This window comes from Lactuca sativa, chromosome 4 (genome assembly GCF_002870075.4).
Source record: "Lactuca sativa cultivar Salinas chromosome 4, Lsat_Salinas_v11, whole genome shotgun sequence".
Taxonomy (NCBI): Eukaryota; Viridiplantae; Streptophyta; class Magnoliopsida; order Asterales; family Asteraceae; genus Lactuca; species Lactuca sativa.
Genome location: NC_056626.2, coordinates 110259410 through 110278953, shown reverse-complemented (window position 1 = coordinate 110278953; position 19544 = coordinate 110259410). Strand labels below are relative to the sequence as shown.

General features: G+C 36.9%; 2 protein-coding genes across 3 annotated transcripts; one reads left to right on the top strand and one right to left on the bottom strand.

Moving 5' to 3' along the window:
* Positions 1-1084: 1084 nt before the first annotated feature.
* Positions 1085-10453, top strand: LOC111899807 (DExH-box ATP-dependent RNA helicase DExH11). The gene is made up of 23 exons (XM_023895669.3): positions 1085-1484; positions 1964-2215; positions 2431-2688; positions 3082-3141; positions 3447-3525; positions 3788-3978; positions 4064-4171; positions 4345-4446; positions 4692-4892; positions 4981-5091; positions 5648-5715; positions 6013-6412; positions 6686-6841; positions 7214-7324; positions 7634-7687; positions 7844-8101; positions 8179-8288; positions 8377-8530; positions 8640-9105; positions 9226-9440; positions 9551-9789; positions 9891-10017; positions 10116-10453. Exons 1-23 carry the CDS (start codon positions 1350-1352, stop codon positions 10326-10328), a joined length of 4068 nt encoding a protein of 1355 aa, XP_023751437.1. The 5' UTR covers positions 1085-1349; the 3' UTR covers positions 10329-10453.
* A 338-nt stretch (positions 10454-10791) lies between these two features.
* On the bottom strand, positions 10792-14673 carry LOC111899814 (cytosolic enolase 3). Of its 2 annotated transcripts, XM_023895682.3 has the most exons (13): positions 14366-14669; positions 14042-14196; positions 13461-13635; positions 12889-12960; positions 12689-12805; positions 12483-12563; positions 12269-12345; positions 12084-12187; positions 11781-11879; positions 11598-11683; positions 11423-11509; positions 11119-11316; positions 10792-11011 (listed from the first exon to the last, which is right to left on the bottom strand). In XM_023895682.3, exons 1-13 carry the CDS (start codon positions 14468-14470, stop codon positions 10943-10945), a joined length of 1425 nt encoding a protein of 474 aa, XP_023751450.1. In that variant the 5' UTR covers positions 14471-14669; the 3' UTR covers positions 10792-10942. The 2 variants fall into 2 exon arrangements, with proteins under 2 accessions (XP_023751450.1, XP_023751458.1); XM_023895690.3 differs by lacking the exon at positions 10792-11011 and having other exon boundaries at positions 11187-11321; positions 14366-14673.
* Positions 14674-19544: the final 4871 nt, after the last annotated feature.

The following is a 19544-nucleotide window of genomic DNA, read 5'->3' as shown; positions in this document are numbered from 1 at the left end:
AATTATAATATACTCTAATATATTCCTACATTTTGTTCTTTTTGGAAAAAATAAAAACCAAGGCCTAGGGTTTTGTACCAACAACAAGGACATGTTGCACCGTTACTTGGTCGCATGGTGCCCTACGTGGGAAGTCAACGTCATGCCTCATCCAAAAATCCCAAACTGACAATCCGAAAATCGTTGTTAGAAACCGGTGAGCAAAACAATGAATATAATGTGTAAATTCTACTTCTTTCACAATTAAGGTCTTAAATCCATTAAATGCACATAATGTTACTAGTTATATCATAACATTGTCCCTATATCTTATGTGGACTCAATCCACATCGACAAAAATGAATAAATAATCATTTTAAGTGACAAATCATTTGGGTTTTTATTTATTTTCCTATTTTTCTCATTTTACATGTTATAATTTGTTACAGTTTAGAAATTAGACTTGTGTATGGTAATTAAATTTTTATTCATAAATCTAAGGATATCCATCCTTGAAATTTAAAAGGTGTTTGTTAGATTTTTTAACATATTCTTCAAGAAATGGGTGTCCATAGACATCCTTTCCATAATTCAACATGTGTTTTTAGGTAATGTTTAATTCATTTCAACATGTGCTTTCAGGTATATATTCGAATGATAAGGAAAAAAAGCATAACATAATACCAGGAAGCCTATAAAGATTGCTTACTTACTAAGTAATTCTCTTAAGGATACCCAACTTAGTCCATATTCAATGTTTTCTTTAAATGTATGTTGTACTTTATGAGGTTCCTTTAAGTATATCCCCTAAATATTATGAAAAGTACACTGCATGATTATAAATAACGCATAAGCATAGATGAAAACAACTAACACATAAGCTTAAATGAAAACACTAGGATGTTACATTACCTCTCATTTCACGTCTATTTGGTGTTTTGTTCGAAGTTAGTGTAAAGCTAAATGAAACTACTTGTGAGATAGTGCTTGGTCGTTTGATATGGAAATGCTAACAAGATAAATATAGGGTGATGACCTATTCTTGGTATTTGGCTCCATAAAAGTAGAAGGGTTTTAGTAGCATTACAACTAAATCATAAGTAGGTCATTTGTAATATGAAATTTCTGATTTGTCCACTTCATGCCTTCAACGTGTTAAATTGCTTCTTTTAGCCCCCTTCATCCTTATACGCCCTCTTAAACAAACTTTTACTCAAATCGACCAAACAAGAAGCAAACTAGGAAAACGCTTTTACCATTCGGGGGTTTTAACAATGGTTTAAGCAAACCCGCTTAAATTTGAACATTCGAATTGAAAATCCAGTCAATTTCACAGAAAGATTGAGAATTCTAAACGACATAGAAGCAGAATGGATCGGATCGAGACAGTGAAAGAGTTGCCTTTCCGGGTTGGATTCACGGGTCACAGCGGCCATATTCGAATCGAGCCGCTACCTCCTGTTAAAAAATCCAGCTCCATTGACTCGCTACCGGAGTTTATACTCGTTAGTTTTTTTATCTCGCTTATCCTATGTTACTTTTAATTTAGTTTTGTTTGTGGCTTTATTGATTTTCATGAATGAGAATGAACTTTCCTTTGTAGAATGCCGTATTGTTTCATACAAAAACTCTTGCTTGGTTATAGAACAAACAATTTTTCACAAAATTGGATCATAATTGTGGAAAAGAGAGAAGCAATTCACCAAAAAAATTATCTTTTATGGAATGGAGTTAGTCAGTTTCGGTTCTGAGTTCAAGTTTCTATTCTGATTTGAGAAAAACCTCATGGTTTTTAATTAGGGATGTGGTTAACTAGCAATCTATTGACAGGGTTTGAAACTCTTTAGTTTATGATTTTGAACATACATGAGTAAAACAAATTCAACAAATTGCGACTGATAGAGAGTGTTACCTATTTTGAATTTAACCTAAGATTCATTTATGATAAAATATTCCTGTATAACACCTATGTGTATATTTCCAGCCTCCTGCATTTGCTAGGGAAACACCAGAATCGATCAAAAAGTTTGTTGAGGATAAATATCTTCTGCCAAGATTGGATCCTGATGAATTTTCTGCAGAAAAAGCCGGAAGGCAGTGGGAGTTTGACTGGTTTGACCAAGCAAAAATTCACTTAGAGCCAACAATGCCTCGCTCTGTTGTAGTACCTGCATGGGAATTACCATTCAGACGCCCCAAGCCTGCATCAGAGAAATGGGAACCTGCATCCGTGCAGGTAATTTATGCTCATGTCTATGAGGGCAAATTTGTAAAAAGTTAGGATTTTATGTGGAAAGCATCTTTTCTTCCATGCCTTTTTTTCTATTAAGTCGTTCTTTGTGCATTAAGTAAAAACAATCACCAAGTCTTATTCCTATTAAGTCCATTAACTCAAAGACTTGGTGATTGCTTTTTACTGAGTTGAGTTGACTGATTTATGTTGAGTTTTAGGTTGATGTGTCTGAACTGATGGTGGAAGCAGAGAGTTCTATTGGAGTGCGTATTAGTGGACCTCCAAAGGATTTTGTGAAGGGAAGCATTAACAACCGTCCTTTTCGTCCAGGTGGATTGGATGATTCCCAATCATTGGGAAGGAACTTTCCAGAAGGTTCTTGTAATGGTGAATGGGTAAGGGAAGTCTTGGATGGTGCTCCTGCACAACTCATTCCTCCTAGTTGTAAAGAAGGAATGGATCTTGGACACCTCAAGGTTTGTTGTCTAAGATACCATATACACATAATTGTCTTTGGACTATCTTTGGGACAAACTTTACATTCTTTTGTCCCACCCAAGAAAAGACTCATTCTCTCCTATCATATGTGCAAAAGACGAAAATGCCCTTCTCATCAGGTTGTAGTGCGTTTGGCATGCATTGGACTGGGACTGGGATGGGTGTCGGTTGGACAAAAGATTGCAATTTTTTGTGTCACCCAATAAGTTGGGACAAGAACTTGCTCTTGATCTCTCAACTGTGCAAAAGACGTAAATGCCCTTCTGATCCCCATCATCGAAAAGATTGTCTAGTCTCATCCCGTTCGGCTCTATCTGGTATAACAAATGTAACATTTTTTTAAAAAAAAATTTGTTTGTTAACTTTTGAAGGGACATCCATGTTCTTGGATTATTCATGAAGATAAGAGTGTGCCCAAGACAACATCTGAGGTAAAGACCCCACGTTTAAATATCAAGTGTAATGAGTTACCTTTTTAATTAAAAATGCTTCGTTGTAGATTAAAAGAATCAAAGTACTGCAATGACATCATATTTTTAAACTTGTAACAAATAACGTCTTTTACAATTCTGAAAAGGGTTAAATGCAAGAAATAGCAATGTACTTTCATATATTTGTTTATTGTAGCATCTTACTTTATGTGAGAAGTGCATTGCTATTTCTTGCATTTTATGTGAGAAGTCTCAAAATCAAAATCAGACCCCATCTTTTCATTCTTATGTTGCTGTCTCTGCAGAGTACTTTATCTGTTCAGTTTGATGACTTATTTAAAAGAGCTTGGGAAGAGGATGTCATGGAAGTTCCCATTAATGATGGTATGTGTGATTCAACTCCTTTCCTCCGATTATTCTTCCCTTCTTTTCGGGATTCAGACCACTATTAAACTGGATGGAATCCAATTCCAGTGGTTTGAGTTTGACTATGGGAATGAGGGAATGATTGTTGGATTAATCCAGTATCTGAAATTTTGGATATCCGGTTTAGAACAAAAAAAACCCCTACTCATCTTTTTATTTCTTTGTATTATGACTATGAGTATCTTTTTGTGGGAGTTTGATAACATTGCTCATCATGTAGGGGATACACCTGAATTAGAAATCAACGTGATTGAATTGGGGTCTCCAAAATCTGTTCCATTAGAAGATGACAATAAACCGGATTCACTTGACACTGAATCATCTGTTATTGATCAAATTTTGTCAACGGGATCGACCAAAGGATTGGATGATTCCGATTCCGGAGATGGTGGACGACAGAAGGAGCCAAAAGTATCTTTTGATTAGGATTGAAATGCTTCAAACTTTTTTTTGCATGATTCTTTTTTGCTTATTAGTGGGTGTGTTTGTTTTGCAGGTTTGGGCTGTTACAGGGGGTAGTGATGGGATTGCAGATAATTTTAATGAACTTGTTCCTGATATGGCATTGGATTTCCCTTTTGAACTGGATGCATTCCAAAAGGAGGTAATATTAATTTGATATAAAACTAAATAGGGTTAAACTTGTGCCTGATATTGCATTCTCTAATTAGATGCATAGAAAGAGGCAAAGAGCATCTCAAGATGATAAAAATTCCTAAAATTGCATATTATATGTCATTTTAAACTCATATAAATCTTTTTGCTTTATGATTACAGGCTATATATTATCTTGAGAAGGGGGAATCAGTTTTTGTAGCAGCTCATACTTCGGCTGGAAAGACTGTTGTTGCAGAGTACGCCTTTGCACTTGCATCAAAAGTACAATATCTTACTCTCGATCTCTTGTCTATTCAAAAGACGTAAATGCCCTCCTAATCATAAATATCCCTAGAAAGCTTGTATAGTCCCATGTGGACGCCACATCATCATGGTAACCTGTCAAAATTAGATCATTGACCTGATTGTAACAACATTAAAAAGTTTAGTGAAGCTGAATGCAAAATTGGAATAGTTGGTTTCCATTTATGACATTAACCCTTTTTTATTTCCAAAATTTTATGCAGCATTGTACAAGAGCAGTATATACTGCTCCCATTAAAACAATCAGCAACCAAAAGTACAGGGACTTTTCTGGAAAGTTTGATGTGGGTCTTCTCACAGGGGATGTTAGCTTGAGGCCTGAAGCCTCTTGCCTCATCATGACAACTGAGATTTTAAGGTCAATGCTTTATAGGGGTGCTGATATTATACGCGACATTGAATGGGTAAACCTGCTATAATAAACAAACAAAAGATTTGTGAATGTGAATTGATATTTTTTTTATTGGTTGGATTTGTCTTCTTAATGAATAGGTTATATTTGATGAAGTGCATTATGTAAATGATGTTGAAAGAGGGGTTGTGTGGGAAGAGGTTATCATCATGCTTCCAAGGCATATCAATTTTGTTCTACTCTCTGCCACGGTAATTATACTTGCAGCATATATTGTAAGATTTTCTACACAGAATATTGAGTATTTGTTACGCCATTTTTTTTTTTATCGATTTTATTTCAACAAGAAATATAGAACTAGAAAAGTGGTAAACATTTAGGACCATAGTATGGGTTAAATGCATATTTATGCAAAGAACGTTTCACCTTTCCCCAATTTATGCAACAAATTGATTTTCTTTGACACATACGACCTCTCACTTTAGGACTAAAATATTCAATGTTTTACAACCTGTTGAAACATGGTTGTATAGTTAATGTCAGTTGCATAAATTGATAAAACAAGGTGAAACAGTGATGCATAAATTGGTATAGAAACGAAGCGTTGTTGCATATATTATTAAAACATGAAACATTGTTGCATAGATAAAGATTTAACAGGTGCCACATCATTAGGTAATTGGTCCTGCTGATTCTAAATTGAATCATGGTTGGATATTTTGTCTAAAAATCATTTATAGCATAAATTGGGGAAAAGGTGAAACACTGTTGCATAATTACACATTTAACCTTATATTGTATTTGCAGGTACCTAATACAATAGAGTTTGCTGATTGGATTGGCAGAACAAAACAAAAACAAATCCGTGTAACAGGGTAAGTTGTTCTCCAATTGCATCAGATATTGCACAATTGTTATGAAGATTTATGCCCTTATTCCTGTTTCTACCCTTACTCCTTTTATTTATTGGAAAATAGAAAAAAGATAAAATATAATTTTTTTTTCATTAATCATTTACAATATAAAAAAGGGTCCTCCCTGTTTTTTTTCTTTTACTCTCATCATGTTGTCTTTATAAACGAATCACAAAAATATCTAACAAAATGAAGGGACATTTGGGGAAAATATAAACAAGAGTTAATTGTAGACTGTAATGTAATATTTTGTGACAGGACTACAAAGAGGCCAGTCCCACTAGAGCACTGTCTATTTTATTCGGGAGAACTTTACAAAATCTGTGAACAGGAGAAGTTTATACCACAGGGACTAAAATCCGCAAAAGATGCCCATAGGAGAAAAACCATGGCTACAGCTGGCGGTGGTTCAGGGGCATATCCGTCACTTCCCACCACTCATGACAATTCCCGCTCTCAAAAACCAAACAGTTTTGCAAGGGGCAAACCGATTAAACAAACCGGGCCCCAGAATTTGGGAAACTTTGGTGGTGGTGGTGGTGGTGGGCGGGGCAACCAAGGATATGGTGGTGGCAATAACAATTGGGGGAATAGAGTATCAGAAAAATCTTTGTGGTTATCACTTATTAACAAGCTAGGAAAAACCTCCCTTTTACCAGTAAGTAAAACCCGTTCACATTTATATTGTGAAATACTATAACAACTTACTTTACTAATTTTTACCCATAATAGCAACGTATTTAGCATTTACATTTTGCTACCAATAAGGGCAATGTAATTTATATGCTAAAATATGTGGCTATTATGGGTAAAGAAATGTAAGTTGATTGCTATAATGGGTAAAAGATAAAGTGTGTTGTCCTATTGAAATCTATATTTCAGTTTTTTATTTTACAAGATGTTGATGTGTTATGACTTGTGATAATTATAGGTGGTGATATTTTGTTTCTCAAAGAATCGGTGCGACAAATCAGCTGATAATCTGCGTGAAACAGACCTCACAAGTCGTTCTGAGAAAAGTGAAATTCGTGTTTTTTGTGATAAAGCATTTTCTCGATTAAAAGGATCTGATAGGAACCTACCACAGGTGCCATACATTATACATATATACATGCATATGTATCTATTATCTGAATCTATCTTACACCAAGATATAGAAAAAACACAATCTAGTTTCACCAATTTTATATGTCAAATCATTATACTTTTTTGACTGTTTATAAACCAAAAAAGGTTAAAAAAAAACAGAAAACCACAACCTACTGTGAACAGGAAAAATGTTTTTTTTTGACTGTCGAAAAAGTATAATGATTTAATCACTATAGAAAACAGTAAAGTGGCTAAGTGGATAAAGATAAACTTGTTAAAAATAGAAGTTTGTTTGTTTGTTTTGTATTTTGCTCTTATATTTTTGTTAAATTGCTAAAATTAAATCTTATGATTTCTTTTTGCACAATAGATTGTGAGACTCCAAGGGCTTCTTCACAGGGGGATTGGTGTACATCATGCTGGTCTGCTTCCGATAGTCAAGGAAGTAGTTGAAATGCTTTTCTGCCGTGGTGTAATTAAGGCAAGTTATGCATACCGGAATCGGAATTCCATTCCAATCCCGGGTTTGGTTGCAAAGGAGTACTGAATTGAATTCAGCTGGAACTAAAAAAAATCTTTTCAACATCCAATCATCCCCTTAGATTCCACTTCCTTTGACACATTCCAATTCCTTCAAAAAAGTTCTACAAACCAAATGCCCTTACATTTATTTCTCTCTTTCTCAAAAAAAAAAAAAAAAGTTTATTTCTTTGACCCCTCCCTTATGTACATCTAGCATTCCTTTACTTATTGTCTATTCTATTGATAATATTTAATTTGCGTTATGTAGGTTTTGTTTTCAACCGAAACATTCGCAATGGGGGTTAATGCTCCTGCTAGAACGGTAAGTCATTATAATAATTATTTACTTTGAAAATTGTGCTCAATTATATTTATAGCAATGTGATTGAAATAGAAAGTATATTAGAATGTTGTAATAGGAAGGAATGAAAGTATAATTATGGAAGTACATCTATTTTAAAACTAGTGGTTGTGGCAGGTTGTTTTCGACACAGTAAGGAAGTTTGATGGGAAGGAATTTAGACAGTTACTGCCCGGAGAATACACGCAAATGGCCGGGCGGGCGGGCAGGCGAGGACTGGATAGTATCGGGACCGTTCTGGTGATGTGTCGTGATGAAGTCCCGGACGAGAGTGATTTAAAGCATGTGATTACGGGCAGTGCAACCAGGCTGGAATCCCAATTCCGCTTGACTTATATCATGATAATGCATCTCCTCCGTGTTGAAGAATTGAAGGTATTATTATTATTTATTATGCATATCATTGTTATTTGTGTTTGGCATTTATCTGATACTGGTGACTAATTTTAAAGGTGGAGGACATGCTGAAAAGAAGTTTTGCAGAATTTCATGCTCAGAAAAAACTGCCCGAGCAACAGCAACTGCTGATGCGAAAGCTTGCTCAGCCTACAAAATCTATCGAGTAAACAAACAAACTTTCTAAATTCATCATTATCATCTTTTAATATTAAGGAATATGGATGATAATGATGAATTATTTGTTATAAAAGGTGCATAAAGGGTGAGCCAGCAATTGAGGAATACTATAAGTGGCACTTTGAGGCTGAGATGTATAACACTCACATAAACGAAAAAGTCTTGCAATCTTCCGTTTCTCAGTCTTTTCTTCAACCTGGAAGACTCGTGGTTGTCAAATCACAATCCGTGAGTTTATTCCCCCTCAATTTCTCTGTTCAATCATTTTATTTTAATCATAATAATAACAACAAACCAAACTACATTGCCGTTTCTTGCATTTAATTTAATCCAACAGGTTGAGGACCACTTACTTGGAGTTATCTTAAAGGCACCTTCCTCCACCAACAAACAATACATCGTTCTGGTTCTCACACCCTCTTTACCAACAACATTACAAACCTCCACATCCATGGATGGCCCACAAAACAAGTCAACTTCCACTGCTGCTGGTCTTCAGATGCTAATGCCAAAATCCAAACGTGGGATGGATGATGATTATTACACTTCTGCCACTGCCCGAAAAGGTTCGGGCATTGTCAAAATCAAACTGCCCCACCGTGGTAATGCTGCTGGGGCAGCTTATGAGGTGCGGGAAGTTGATACCAAAGAGTTTTTGTCGATTTGTAATGTGAAGATAAAGATTGATCAAGTTGGGCTTTTGGAAGATGATAGTAGTGCAGCTTATTCTAAAACTGTACAGAGTCTTTTACAACAAAAGTCTCAAGAAAATAAGTATCCTCCAGCTCTTGATCCCATTAAAGGTATTATCTTCTTTTTGTTTTATTTGCCTAATAAAAAGATGATAATCAAAAACCGATTACTATGATAAATGCATATTCAAACATTTCCTTAATGTGTTTATTTGTTTTTATTTGTGTCAGATTTGAAGCTGAAAGAGGTGGAACTAGTGGAAGCTTACTACAATTGGAATAACTTATTGCAAAAAATGTCACAAAACAAGTGCCACAATTGTGTTAAATTAGGGGAGCACATCAAAGCAGCTCGAGAGTTAAAGAAGTACAAAGAGGAAGTCGATGCATTAAAATTTCAAATGTCAGATGAAGCACTTCAACAAATGCCCCATTTTCAGGGTCGTGTACGTACAAATATTAAATATTATTTTCAGTATGATTCTACAATGAACAAATAAATGAAAGTAGGTGATTATTATAATTTAACCACCCTTTTTTTACTTGTTTTTTGCAGATTGATGTGTTGAAGGAGATTGGGTGTATAGATGCAGACTTAGTGGTTCAAATAAAAGGGCGAGTAGCTTGTGAGATGAATTCAGGAGAGGAGTTGATATGCACAGAATGTTTATTTGAGAATCAATTAGATAGTCTGGAACCAGAAGAAGCAGTTGCATTAATGTCAGCTTTTGTCTTTCAACAGAGAAAAGCTTCCGAATCTTCTCTTACCCCTAGACTTTTCCATGCAAAAGAAAGGTCTCTCTCTCTCTCTCTCTCTCTCTCTCTCTGTGTAGTTTTGAAAGTAGGTTGGTATATTTAGTTGAGATGTGTTTTATTGTTATCTTATCTTCTGTAAGGTTGTACGATACGGCTATCAAACTTGGGGAGCTTCAATCACGATTCAAGATACAAATCGACCCTCAAGAATATGCTCAAGAGAATCTCAAGTTTGGACTTGTTGAGGTTGTTTATGAATGGGCAAAGGTTCTCTCTCTCTCTCTCTCTCTCTCTCTCTCTCTCTCTCTCTCACACACACACACACACAGTCACAGGTGCTGACGTGTACATTGTTTGGAATGTAGGGGACTCCGTTTGCAGATATATGTGAACTGACGGATGTTCCGGAAGGTCTCATAGTGCGGACAATTGTACGGTTGGATGAAACATGTCGGGAGTTCAGGAACGCAGCAGCAATCATGGGCAACTCTGCTTTATACAAGAAAATGGAAGCTGCATCAAATGCAATCAAACGGGATATTGTTTTTGCTGCTAGTTTGTACATTACTGGTTTGTAGCTTGGTCAAAGGATACATTCACAATGTTAACTTACTAATTCTTTTTTTTTTTTTTTACTTGATGGAATTAAAGAGAACATGATTTTACCCAGCAAGTTATATGTACACAAGAGTTTGTTTTCCAACTTAATGTAGAAATAACAACTTAATAAAGAAATCAAGGAAATGAGGTTTTCCACATTAAGTCCTATTTTTATAAATATATACACAAAAGCCAACCACAATTTGATCACATATCTTTATAAATAAAAATTAAATATTTTCCTAGCTTTTGTTCCTAAATATCTTTTTATCCATATAAAATAATGACATGTGGAATTCAATAACTCTTTTTCTTAATTCCTTATTTTGATTTTGACATGTGTCTTCATTAGGATATTTGATTTCTCCGTTAAAAAAAAATTGAATACAACAAACTACCATACGCGAAATGCCAAAAATTTAAATCATGTGACCCAACATCTCACCATAAAAATCAGGAGAATTTTCTCATAAAGGTTATCTATATAGAATTAAAATGGTACTGCCTTCTGTGGTGCAAAACAATAATAAAAAAAAGTTGGTATGGTATTTCTTTATCTTAAAGAAGAATAAAAGGAAGAAAAAAAAAATGATCATGACTGCTTCCAGTCATCACCAACATAACTCGATTGATCGCCAAGCTCTTCTTCGATTCTGATCAACTGCATAAACATCGTTGTTCAATACAAGTTTTCGCATTCCTATGAAATGTATGGAATCACAAAGGAATGTAATATATGATTCCATTCCACGTTTGATTAGTTTTTACCTGATTGTACTTGGCTAAGCGCTCTCCACGAGAAGGAGCACCTGCTTTGATTTGACCAGTGGCAAGACCAACCGCCAGGTCAGCAATGAAAGAATCATCTGTTTCCCCACTTCTCTGTGATATCACCACCCCCCATTCAGCATCCTTTGCCATCTTCACCACTTCAATCGCTTCTGTCACTGTCCCTATCTGGTTCACCTGCCCTTCCAAAAAACACCCCTCTCATCATCAAAATCCAAAATACTTTTCTTTCTTTCTTTTTTTAATATATATATTTTAGTTGTTTTCTGTTTATCATTTATACCTTGAGAAGAAGGGCATTGCAAGCACGTTCATGAACGGCTCTCTCAATACGTTTTGAGTTTGACATCAACAACCCATCTCCCACAACCTTCACACATCAAAATCAAATACTTTTACACAATATTAATTAATATTACAAATATCTGACTTCACAATCATTGGTCAACAAAGCCTACCTGGCAAATTCCAAGCCCAGTGAAATACTTGGCTTGCTCCCAGTCCTCCATGTCAAATGGATCTTCAATGGAGACAATAGGATACTCTAATAATACCCAACAAAAGTTTAATTAAAAATAATAATTTAGACATATGTACTTGCATGAAGTAATTAAGTCAAAAACTATCTTCAAAACATATACCTTTACATAGTTCTTTATACATCTCAACCATATCTTCTCCTGACTTGAAGTTTTGTCCTGATCTGTTAGGAGATTTATAATCCAAATCGTACTTTGTACCTAATACAAAATAAATAAATAAATCTAAATGTCAATTAATCAATGACATGAATAGCATACCTATAACTAGGTAGATTTTTCAAAGTTGTAATAGGAAAAAAAAAAAAACAAAAGTACAATGATATTGTAAATAAGTCGATGAAAGTAGTAGGTAGTTATTTCTTGCATGAAGCCCATGTTGAGAGGAATGATGAGCATTATTACCTATGCAGAAATCTGTAGCAGCAACATCAATAGCAATCTTAATTTTACCATTATACCCTGTTCTGTTAATTGCCTCCTTTACAAGATCTAATCCTTCTCTAAAGCTGCAAAATCAATCAAATCAAACCTTTAAAAAGATCACATCATAATTCATAATCATGGTGTATTGATAAAAAAAGACATGCCTGGAGACATTAGGAGAAAAACCACCATCTTCACCAACATTACATCCTTGTGCGCCATATTTCTCTGTAATAACAGCCTGCATATGAAATAACAGATAAATCAAGAAATGGTACACTTGGACTAACATAGTCATGGCTACACATATGTGAATGATAATGCATCCAATTAATAAATCACATTCACATGGATGAAGTTCATTGGATTAGGTTTTACCTTTAAGTGATGATATGTCTCAGAACCCATTTGCATTGCCTCTTCAAATCTTTTTGCTCCAATTGGAAGTATCATTATGTCCTGATTTTTGTTTTTTAAACAAATCAACACAAAAAGTTAATAACTTTGCCAACTTACTAGAAGAAATATGTCCAAAGAAACAAAAAAAAAATATACCAATTAAATAGAACTGAAAACCAGCTTACTCTTATAGCCAAATTGTTTGCAGCATGTTTTCCACCACTTATTAGGGTGAAGGCAGGAACAGGAAGGACATGGTTTCCTCTGCCTGAAAGATCAGCAATATGTTTGTAAAGTGGAACCTGAAAATAACATTTTATACTTTTATTTATGATTATTTTGAAGATCAAATAAATTAGACAACAAATATTTAGATTGTGCATGCCTCCTTCTCAGCAGCTCCAGCTTTGCAAGCAGCCATTGACACAGCTAATATTGCATTTCCTCCAAGTTCACCCTGGATAATAAGACATGAACTAAAAAAGATGTTACAGTTTAAAAAAAAAAAGGAACATTTCTTTATATCCAAATCCAATACAACATATGTCATAAGTGAAAAGGCCATCACTTCACAAAAGATTCATTTACCATACTACAAAGAGATATGACAGTGATGGACTGGACAGGTAAGAGACTGGATAGAACAGAAATGAACTGGACAAGCTTTCTAGGGTTATTTTTTAAGATAATGATGAGAAGGGCATTCATGTCTTTTGCACCCTGTCCCACCTTTTTCGGTGAGACAAAATGTAATTTTTGTTCCAATGACATCCCTTTAATGCCAAATTAAACAGTGGGTACTATTATATATTCAACTAAAAGAAATACAGATACAGATTCAGAACCAGTTGTTATAAATAACAAGAAACTAATGCACTAATGACTCTCCAGGAATGTCAGACATGAAAGCATTATGCAAATTATCATATAACTAAATCAAAAGGAAGAGAAAGCTACCTTCTTCTCAGTCTTGTCCAAGTCTATCATTGCCTGATCAATTTGGTTCTGAAGGGTTGGATCCATGCCAACAATAGCCTCAGATATCTTCTCATTTACATTTCTAACAGCTCTAGTGACACCATTTCCAAGATATGTGCCCTTGTCTCCATCACGTAACTCAATAGCTTCATATCTATGATATGCAAGAAATTACAGAAAGTCCGGTTCTTATATCACCAGTGGAACAAATAAACCCGAAGAAGAAGAGAGGGAAACTAGTTTGTAACTATTTCTATTGAAAATGGACACATAACCACAAGAAAATAAGACATGCATCATTATCCTACAATGTAGGTTGGGAACTAAATGTAATAACAATACTTAGTCCATGAACAATAATGAACTATTACTAATTTAACAATTCAGGGTCTCATTACGTTGATCATTTTATAAGACAGAAAACAAAGTCAAAGAAATCAGTTGGAACTAAACATCAGTTAACGATTTCATCAAACAGAATGAACAAGGTTGTATGCCTTCATCTGCTTTTCCATCTACAGGAACTTAGAAGAGATGAAAAAAATAATATAGAAACTTACAGTCCAGAGGGAGCACCGCTTGGAGCAGAAGCACGAAACATTCCTTTATTGGTGTATAAGTCAACTTCAACAGTTGGAATTCCTCTGCAATCAAGAATTTGCCTCGCTTTAACCTTTGTTATAACCGAAGGAACAGCCTTTCGCATATGATTAGACTGCACAAACAAGCAAATAGAAATTAATTACCCAAACTTGCCTCATTCTCATAACCTCCTCGCCGGAAATCGTTAGCTAACGTCTGATTTTAAGGTAGGAAAACACTTATTATGATCACAATTTCGTATGCTAAGAACAAAAAAATAGAAAGAGAAAAGAAGAACTCACGATGAAGAGAACGGGATCGGGAGTTTTGGCCCTAACAGCGGCATTGACAGCGTCTTCAATTTTCCGCGAGAGCATGTGTTTGTCTAGATACTCTTGCACCGACATTTTCACTTAGCTACTGCACCTCCGCCTCGATTTTATGTCCCTCACAGTTCGATTACACTTAGATTGATCGATCGGATATGGCGAAACTGGCAGAGATCGGAGTGAATTCGGCGGGGAAGAAATTTTCCGACAGGGTGAAACCTAAAACCGTTGCTAAGATTTCGAATCGTTCACGGACAGTTACACAAATTTTGTGTTTGTGAACTTATTTACCAAATGGTAGAATTAATAGTATTTTTTTGACACGTTCATTATTTTTACGTAGGTAGGAAAAATAATTAGGAAAAAAAATAAAATGATATTTAATTTCTCAAAATAAAAATACAATGGATCTATTTTTTATTACTAAAAACCATATCGTTTTTTATTTTATAAAATCTTAATTATAATATAGTTCAACAATAATTGAAACTTTTAAATTTAAAACCGACAAAATTGCAAGTTTGGTCCCTAGGGTATGTCAAAAATTGGATGTTTGGTTCAAAAATTTTTGAGGTTGCACTGATGGTCCAAAATGTTTGATTTGTTGTGGAATTGGTCAAAAGACTTAACAACCGTTTGTGCCCTCCGTTTGTGTGAGGGTATTTCTGTCCAAAATGATTGATCTTGTAAACTATTTGTCAAATAAAGGTAACTTTTGAATAAATTAAATTTAAGTTTGATTCCACTTTGACTTTTGACTGGTCAAAATAGGAACCCAATTAGAAAGGGGTCAAGTGATTTTTTTTGTTCGTCATTTGATCGATCGTCAAGGGGAACGCAAAGGAAACAAATACAGAACATGAAGGGAAGAACGAATGCATAATTGATTGGGCGGAAGAGGAGATTGGAAACGGGAATGAACCGAAGGCAGTCAAGAAGAAGGCACACAAAGTCAGCAAAGGTTCGATCGTTCTTCTGGCTGAAGGAAGGGGGTCCGATGCTTCTGATTTTTCATCGATTTATTCGCAATCAGTGATGGCCTCCGGGATTCGACTTAGGCCGAAGAAGAGGAAGGGAATGGAGGAGGCAGCAAGGGGTGTTAGGAGGTGGTAGTCGACGACTCATTCTTCTTCTACTCTAGTCGTGAGGTGCGATGGGGAAAAACGAACGACACAGTAGTAGAGACTGGTGCCAGTGGACGTTGTGTTTGGTGGTCAGGCACCACGAGGAGGGGAGGTGGAGGTGATCGGTCATTGGATGGGAGAAGCACCTCCGATGCTTCACCATTTCGCAGAGGAGAAGACGAAAACAACAATGGCGGCTTAAGGGCGCCTCTTCTGTCTTGATTGGAAGGTACATTAGTGAGGGATCAAAAGGGGGCTTGTCGCCTCCCGTGTTTGCTTCGAGGAACTAAAGGGGATTTGGCAGTAGGTATCACTTAATTAGGAGGATGGGGTTTAATTTAATAAGATATTAAAAGAACGGGTGTGAATTGACAGAAATACCCTCCCACAAACGGAGGGCACAAACGACTGTTAAGCCTTTGGACCAATTCCACAACAAATCAAACCTTTTTGGACCACCAGTGCAACCCCAAAACTTTTTGGACCAAACATCCAATTTTTGACATAACACTGGGACCAAACTTGCAATTTTGTCTTTAAAACCGAAATTACATCTCAATCAACCTGTTCATGTAACATCCCGGAATATCAAGAGTAAAGTTGAAGGGCTAAAAAAGTAAATTGGGAAGGGGAACTCGGCAAGTCCATGGGTGGACTCGGCGAGTAGGGTCGCGACTTTGGTCGCGTGTTAAGTGGCCGACTCGGCGAGTCAGCGGATGGACTCGACGAGTAGGCGCTGAGTGGAGAAAACCCTAAATTCGGAGGATGAGCCCTATATAAAGAACATAACATCATTTCCCCCAACCTCTCTACTCTCTCTTAAGTCCAGAAACCCTAGTTGTCATGTGTGAGAGGATCAAAGTGCATTTGGAGGCTTGAAGAAGTGATTGTTGAGGAAATCTTGAAGGTTAGGAGGCTTGGAGCAAGGGGCTTTGCTTAGATTCGGGTTTCATTGTTGTTGGGGCTTCCTTTTGAGGTATTATCTCGTTCTTGGGCTGTTATTCATATAGATGCATCATTTTGGGGTTTATGGGGAAACATATCTTGTGATGTATTGGAGTATAGAGGTTAGATCTGAGGTTGCTACCTCAGATCTGGAATGGAAAAGGGTTTGAATGCATAAAAGTCCATGTTTATGAGTGATTGAAGGAGCTATCTTGTCCCAAACCCAAACCCTAGAGTGAAAATGCCTAGATCTCCTTGGATTCACGTAAAGTTTGCCACTTTACGTGATGGATGGCCTTAGGAAGGGTAGATCTATTGTTTGGATCATCTGCATGGCTTGGAAAGCCTCGGTATGGATTCAGACCCGGTGGTACTCGGCGAGTCATATGGGTCGACTCGGCAAGTTGTTTGAAGATAAGTTGGAACTCGGCGAGTTGGATGAAGATGGCCTGGAACTCGATGAGTTGGAAGAACAACTCGGTGAGTAAGTTGAAGATAGCCTTAGACTCGACGAGTCTGTTCTTGGACTCGGCGAGTCTTGTCGAAGAGTCCCAATCTTTTCTGGTTGAGCCGAGAATCGGTGAGTCAAGGGATGACTCGGTGAGTTGTGTGTGAGTGGACTCAGAGTTGTTGGACTCGGCGAGTCTCGGGGTGACTCGGCGAGTTGAGTCGCGGATTGGGGAATTTCTGAGCATGGGGACTCGCCGAGTCATCGGGTTGACTTGGCGAGTAGAGTCAGTCAGGGGTTGACTTTAACTTTGACCAAGGGTTGACCAGTGATTTCCAGGGGCATTTTGGTAATTGTTGGATATTGTTTTGAGTTCAGTGCCTTGGTGGTTATCCAGTGGTGGAGATCGTATCAGTGATCGGAGCAGCTTGGATTATCTATTCAGTCGGCAGTTTCAAGGTGAGTTATCCTCACTATATCAACAGGGTCTAAGGCACCAAGGCCGGCCCTTTATCGGATTGAGATCCGGGTATCGTTGTATGTTATTGCTTTGATATGTTGCATCCTGGTAGCTAGGATGGTATATGTTAGAGACCTGGTTGAGATCAGTATCCTGAGATGTAGGGTGATGCTATGCTAGTGACCGGTTAGGTCGGTATCCTGTTTAGGATGATGATATGTTATGTGATCTGTTGTTCGGTTTGTTGACTGTGGATTGTTATATGATTGTATGTTTATGTGCACATGGTTGTTTGGACTGGAGTTGGGTTGAGGCGGGTCCTGCTTTGTGTTGTAGGCCAAGATACCCAGGGCGGACCGGTTGTCCCGAAGGCCCAGCAAGCGGTCCGGATAGGCTGTAGGCCCCAAGAGGGCGGACCAGACGTGCCGAGGCTCGGAGAGTGGACCAGGCCGACTGAAGGCCCGATGCGGGCGGACCAGTCATACTGTAGACTCAGAGAGTGGACCAGGTGGATTCAAGGCCCGGTGCGGACGGACCAATCACACTGCAGACTCGATGTATGTGGCTAGATTCGGAGAGTGGACCAGGTGGATTGAAGGCCCGGTGCGGGCGGACCAATCACACTGCAGACTCGAGGTATATGGCTAGACTCGGAGGGTGGACCAGGTGGACTGTTGGCCGGTGCGGTGGACCAGTCACACAGTAGACCCGAAGTGCATGGCTGTTCTGTGATCGGATATGATATGGCATGTTATGCGTGTATGGTATATGTGGTTGGTATTTTGGTGATATCTCACTAAGCTTTCGGGCTTACAGTTGTGGTTTAATGTTTTTCAGGTTCTTCAGGAGACCGTGGCAAGGCGAAGGCGTGATCGTACCGCTCCTCATGTTTTGTTGTGATGTGATTCTAGGAATACTTTAAATAAATCGTATTGAAAACCTTTTTGTAATAACTTTAACGGAATCGTGTTATTTTTGAAAAATTTAAATTGGTTGTAATTTTTCGGTCGTTACAGTTCACAAGTTATATAAGCTAGAAACATATTGATAAGATTAAAATTAAGACTAAACTTTGAACCTAACTATCTAATATAATATTACACAAGGTTTTAAATATCGTTAAACGTGACTTGGTGACAATGTCAAACCTCAAGTTTTTACGAGCGAGCCACATCGTTTGTAGTTTGTAAAGCGTGACTTAATACAACAATTTTATACATAATATATATATATATATATATATATATATATATATATTCTACTATTTTCCATTTTTATATACATATCTAACTTAATGCATCATTTTGTTGAATCATGACATTAAGTAAAGTCTTAGAGTCATGGTGCATCATGACAAACTTTTTAGAACATTGATATTACATTGTAACGTCCGAATTTCCAAACCAATTTTTTCATTTTTAAATTCATATAAAAACGTTGTTCGTAAAAACCATCTCAAGAAAATCGCAAATGTCAAATACAAACCATCATCAAAATATCAGAGTGTCCCAAATATCCAGAATTATAAAGTGCAGGTGAATGTGTACAATCAAACATTTGCCTTCCCGCGATCGTCACAAGTACCTGAAACACATTGAATCAACAATTGTAAGCATGAAACTTAGTGAGTTCCCCAAAGTACCACATACAACAAAACACAAAATAAACAACTCTGAGTTATCATCAACCCTGGAGACTACACAAAGTCTCAGTGGGCAACGAATACGTCCGGTGGGTTATCAACAACCCTGGAGACTACCCGCAGTCTCAACACACACAGTAACACATATCACAGTAACAACACATAGACACAGTTGGTCATCACAAATATAAATATATTCTACCACACAGGTAAGAATAGTGAGGAGACTCACCTTGCACAAATGACTGATAAAATTTACACTCGAACTGCCGGAACTAGACTCCGAATAATAATTTCACCAATTAACCATAATTAATAATTAAGGTAATTTTCCATTCTCCACTAGTCCCAAGCCAATTCTAATCCACATTTAGGGCAAAAGACCATTTTCCCCTTCCAAGACCAAAAAACCTCACTAGTTACCTTAAAGATGCAACTAGCCCAAAAGTCAAAGAAAGTCAACACTCAGACGTACGTGCGGCGTACATAGATCTACATTGGGCGTAGAGGGCAAGGCAGGAAAGAAATTGGGC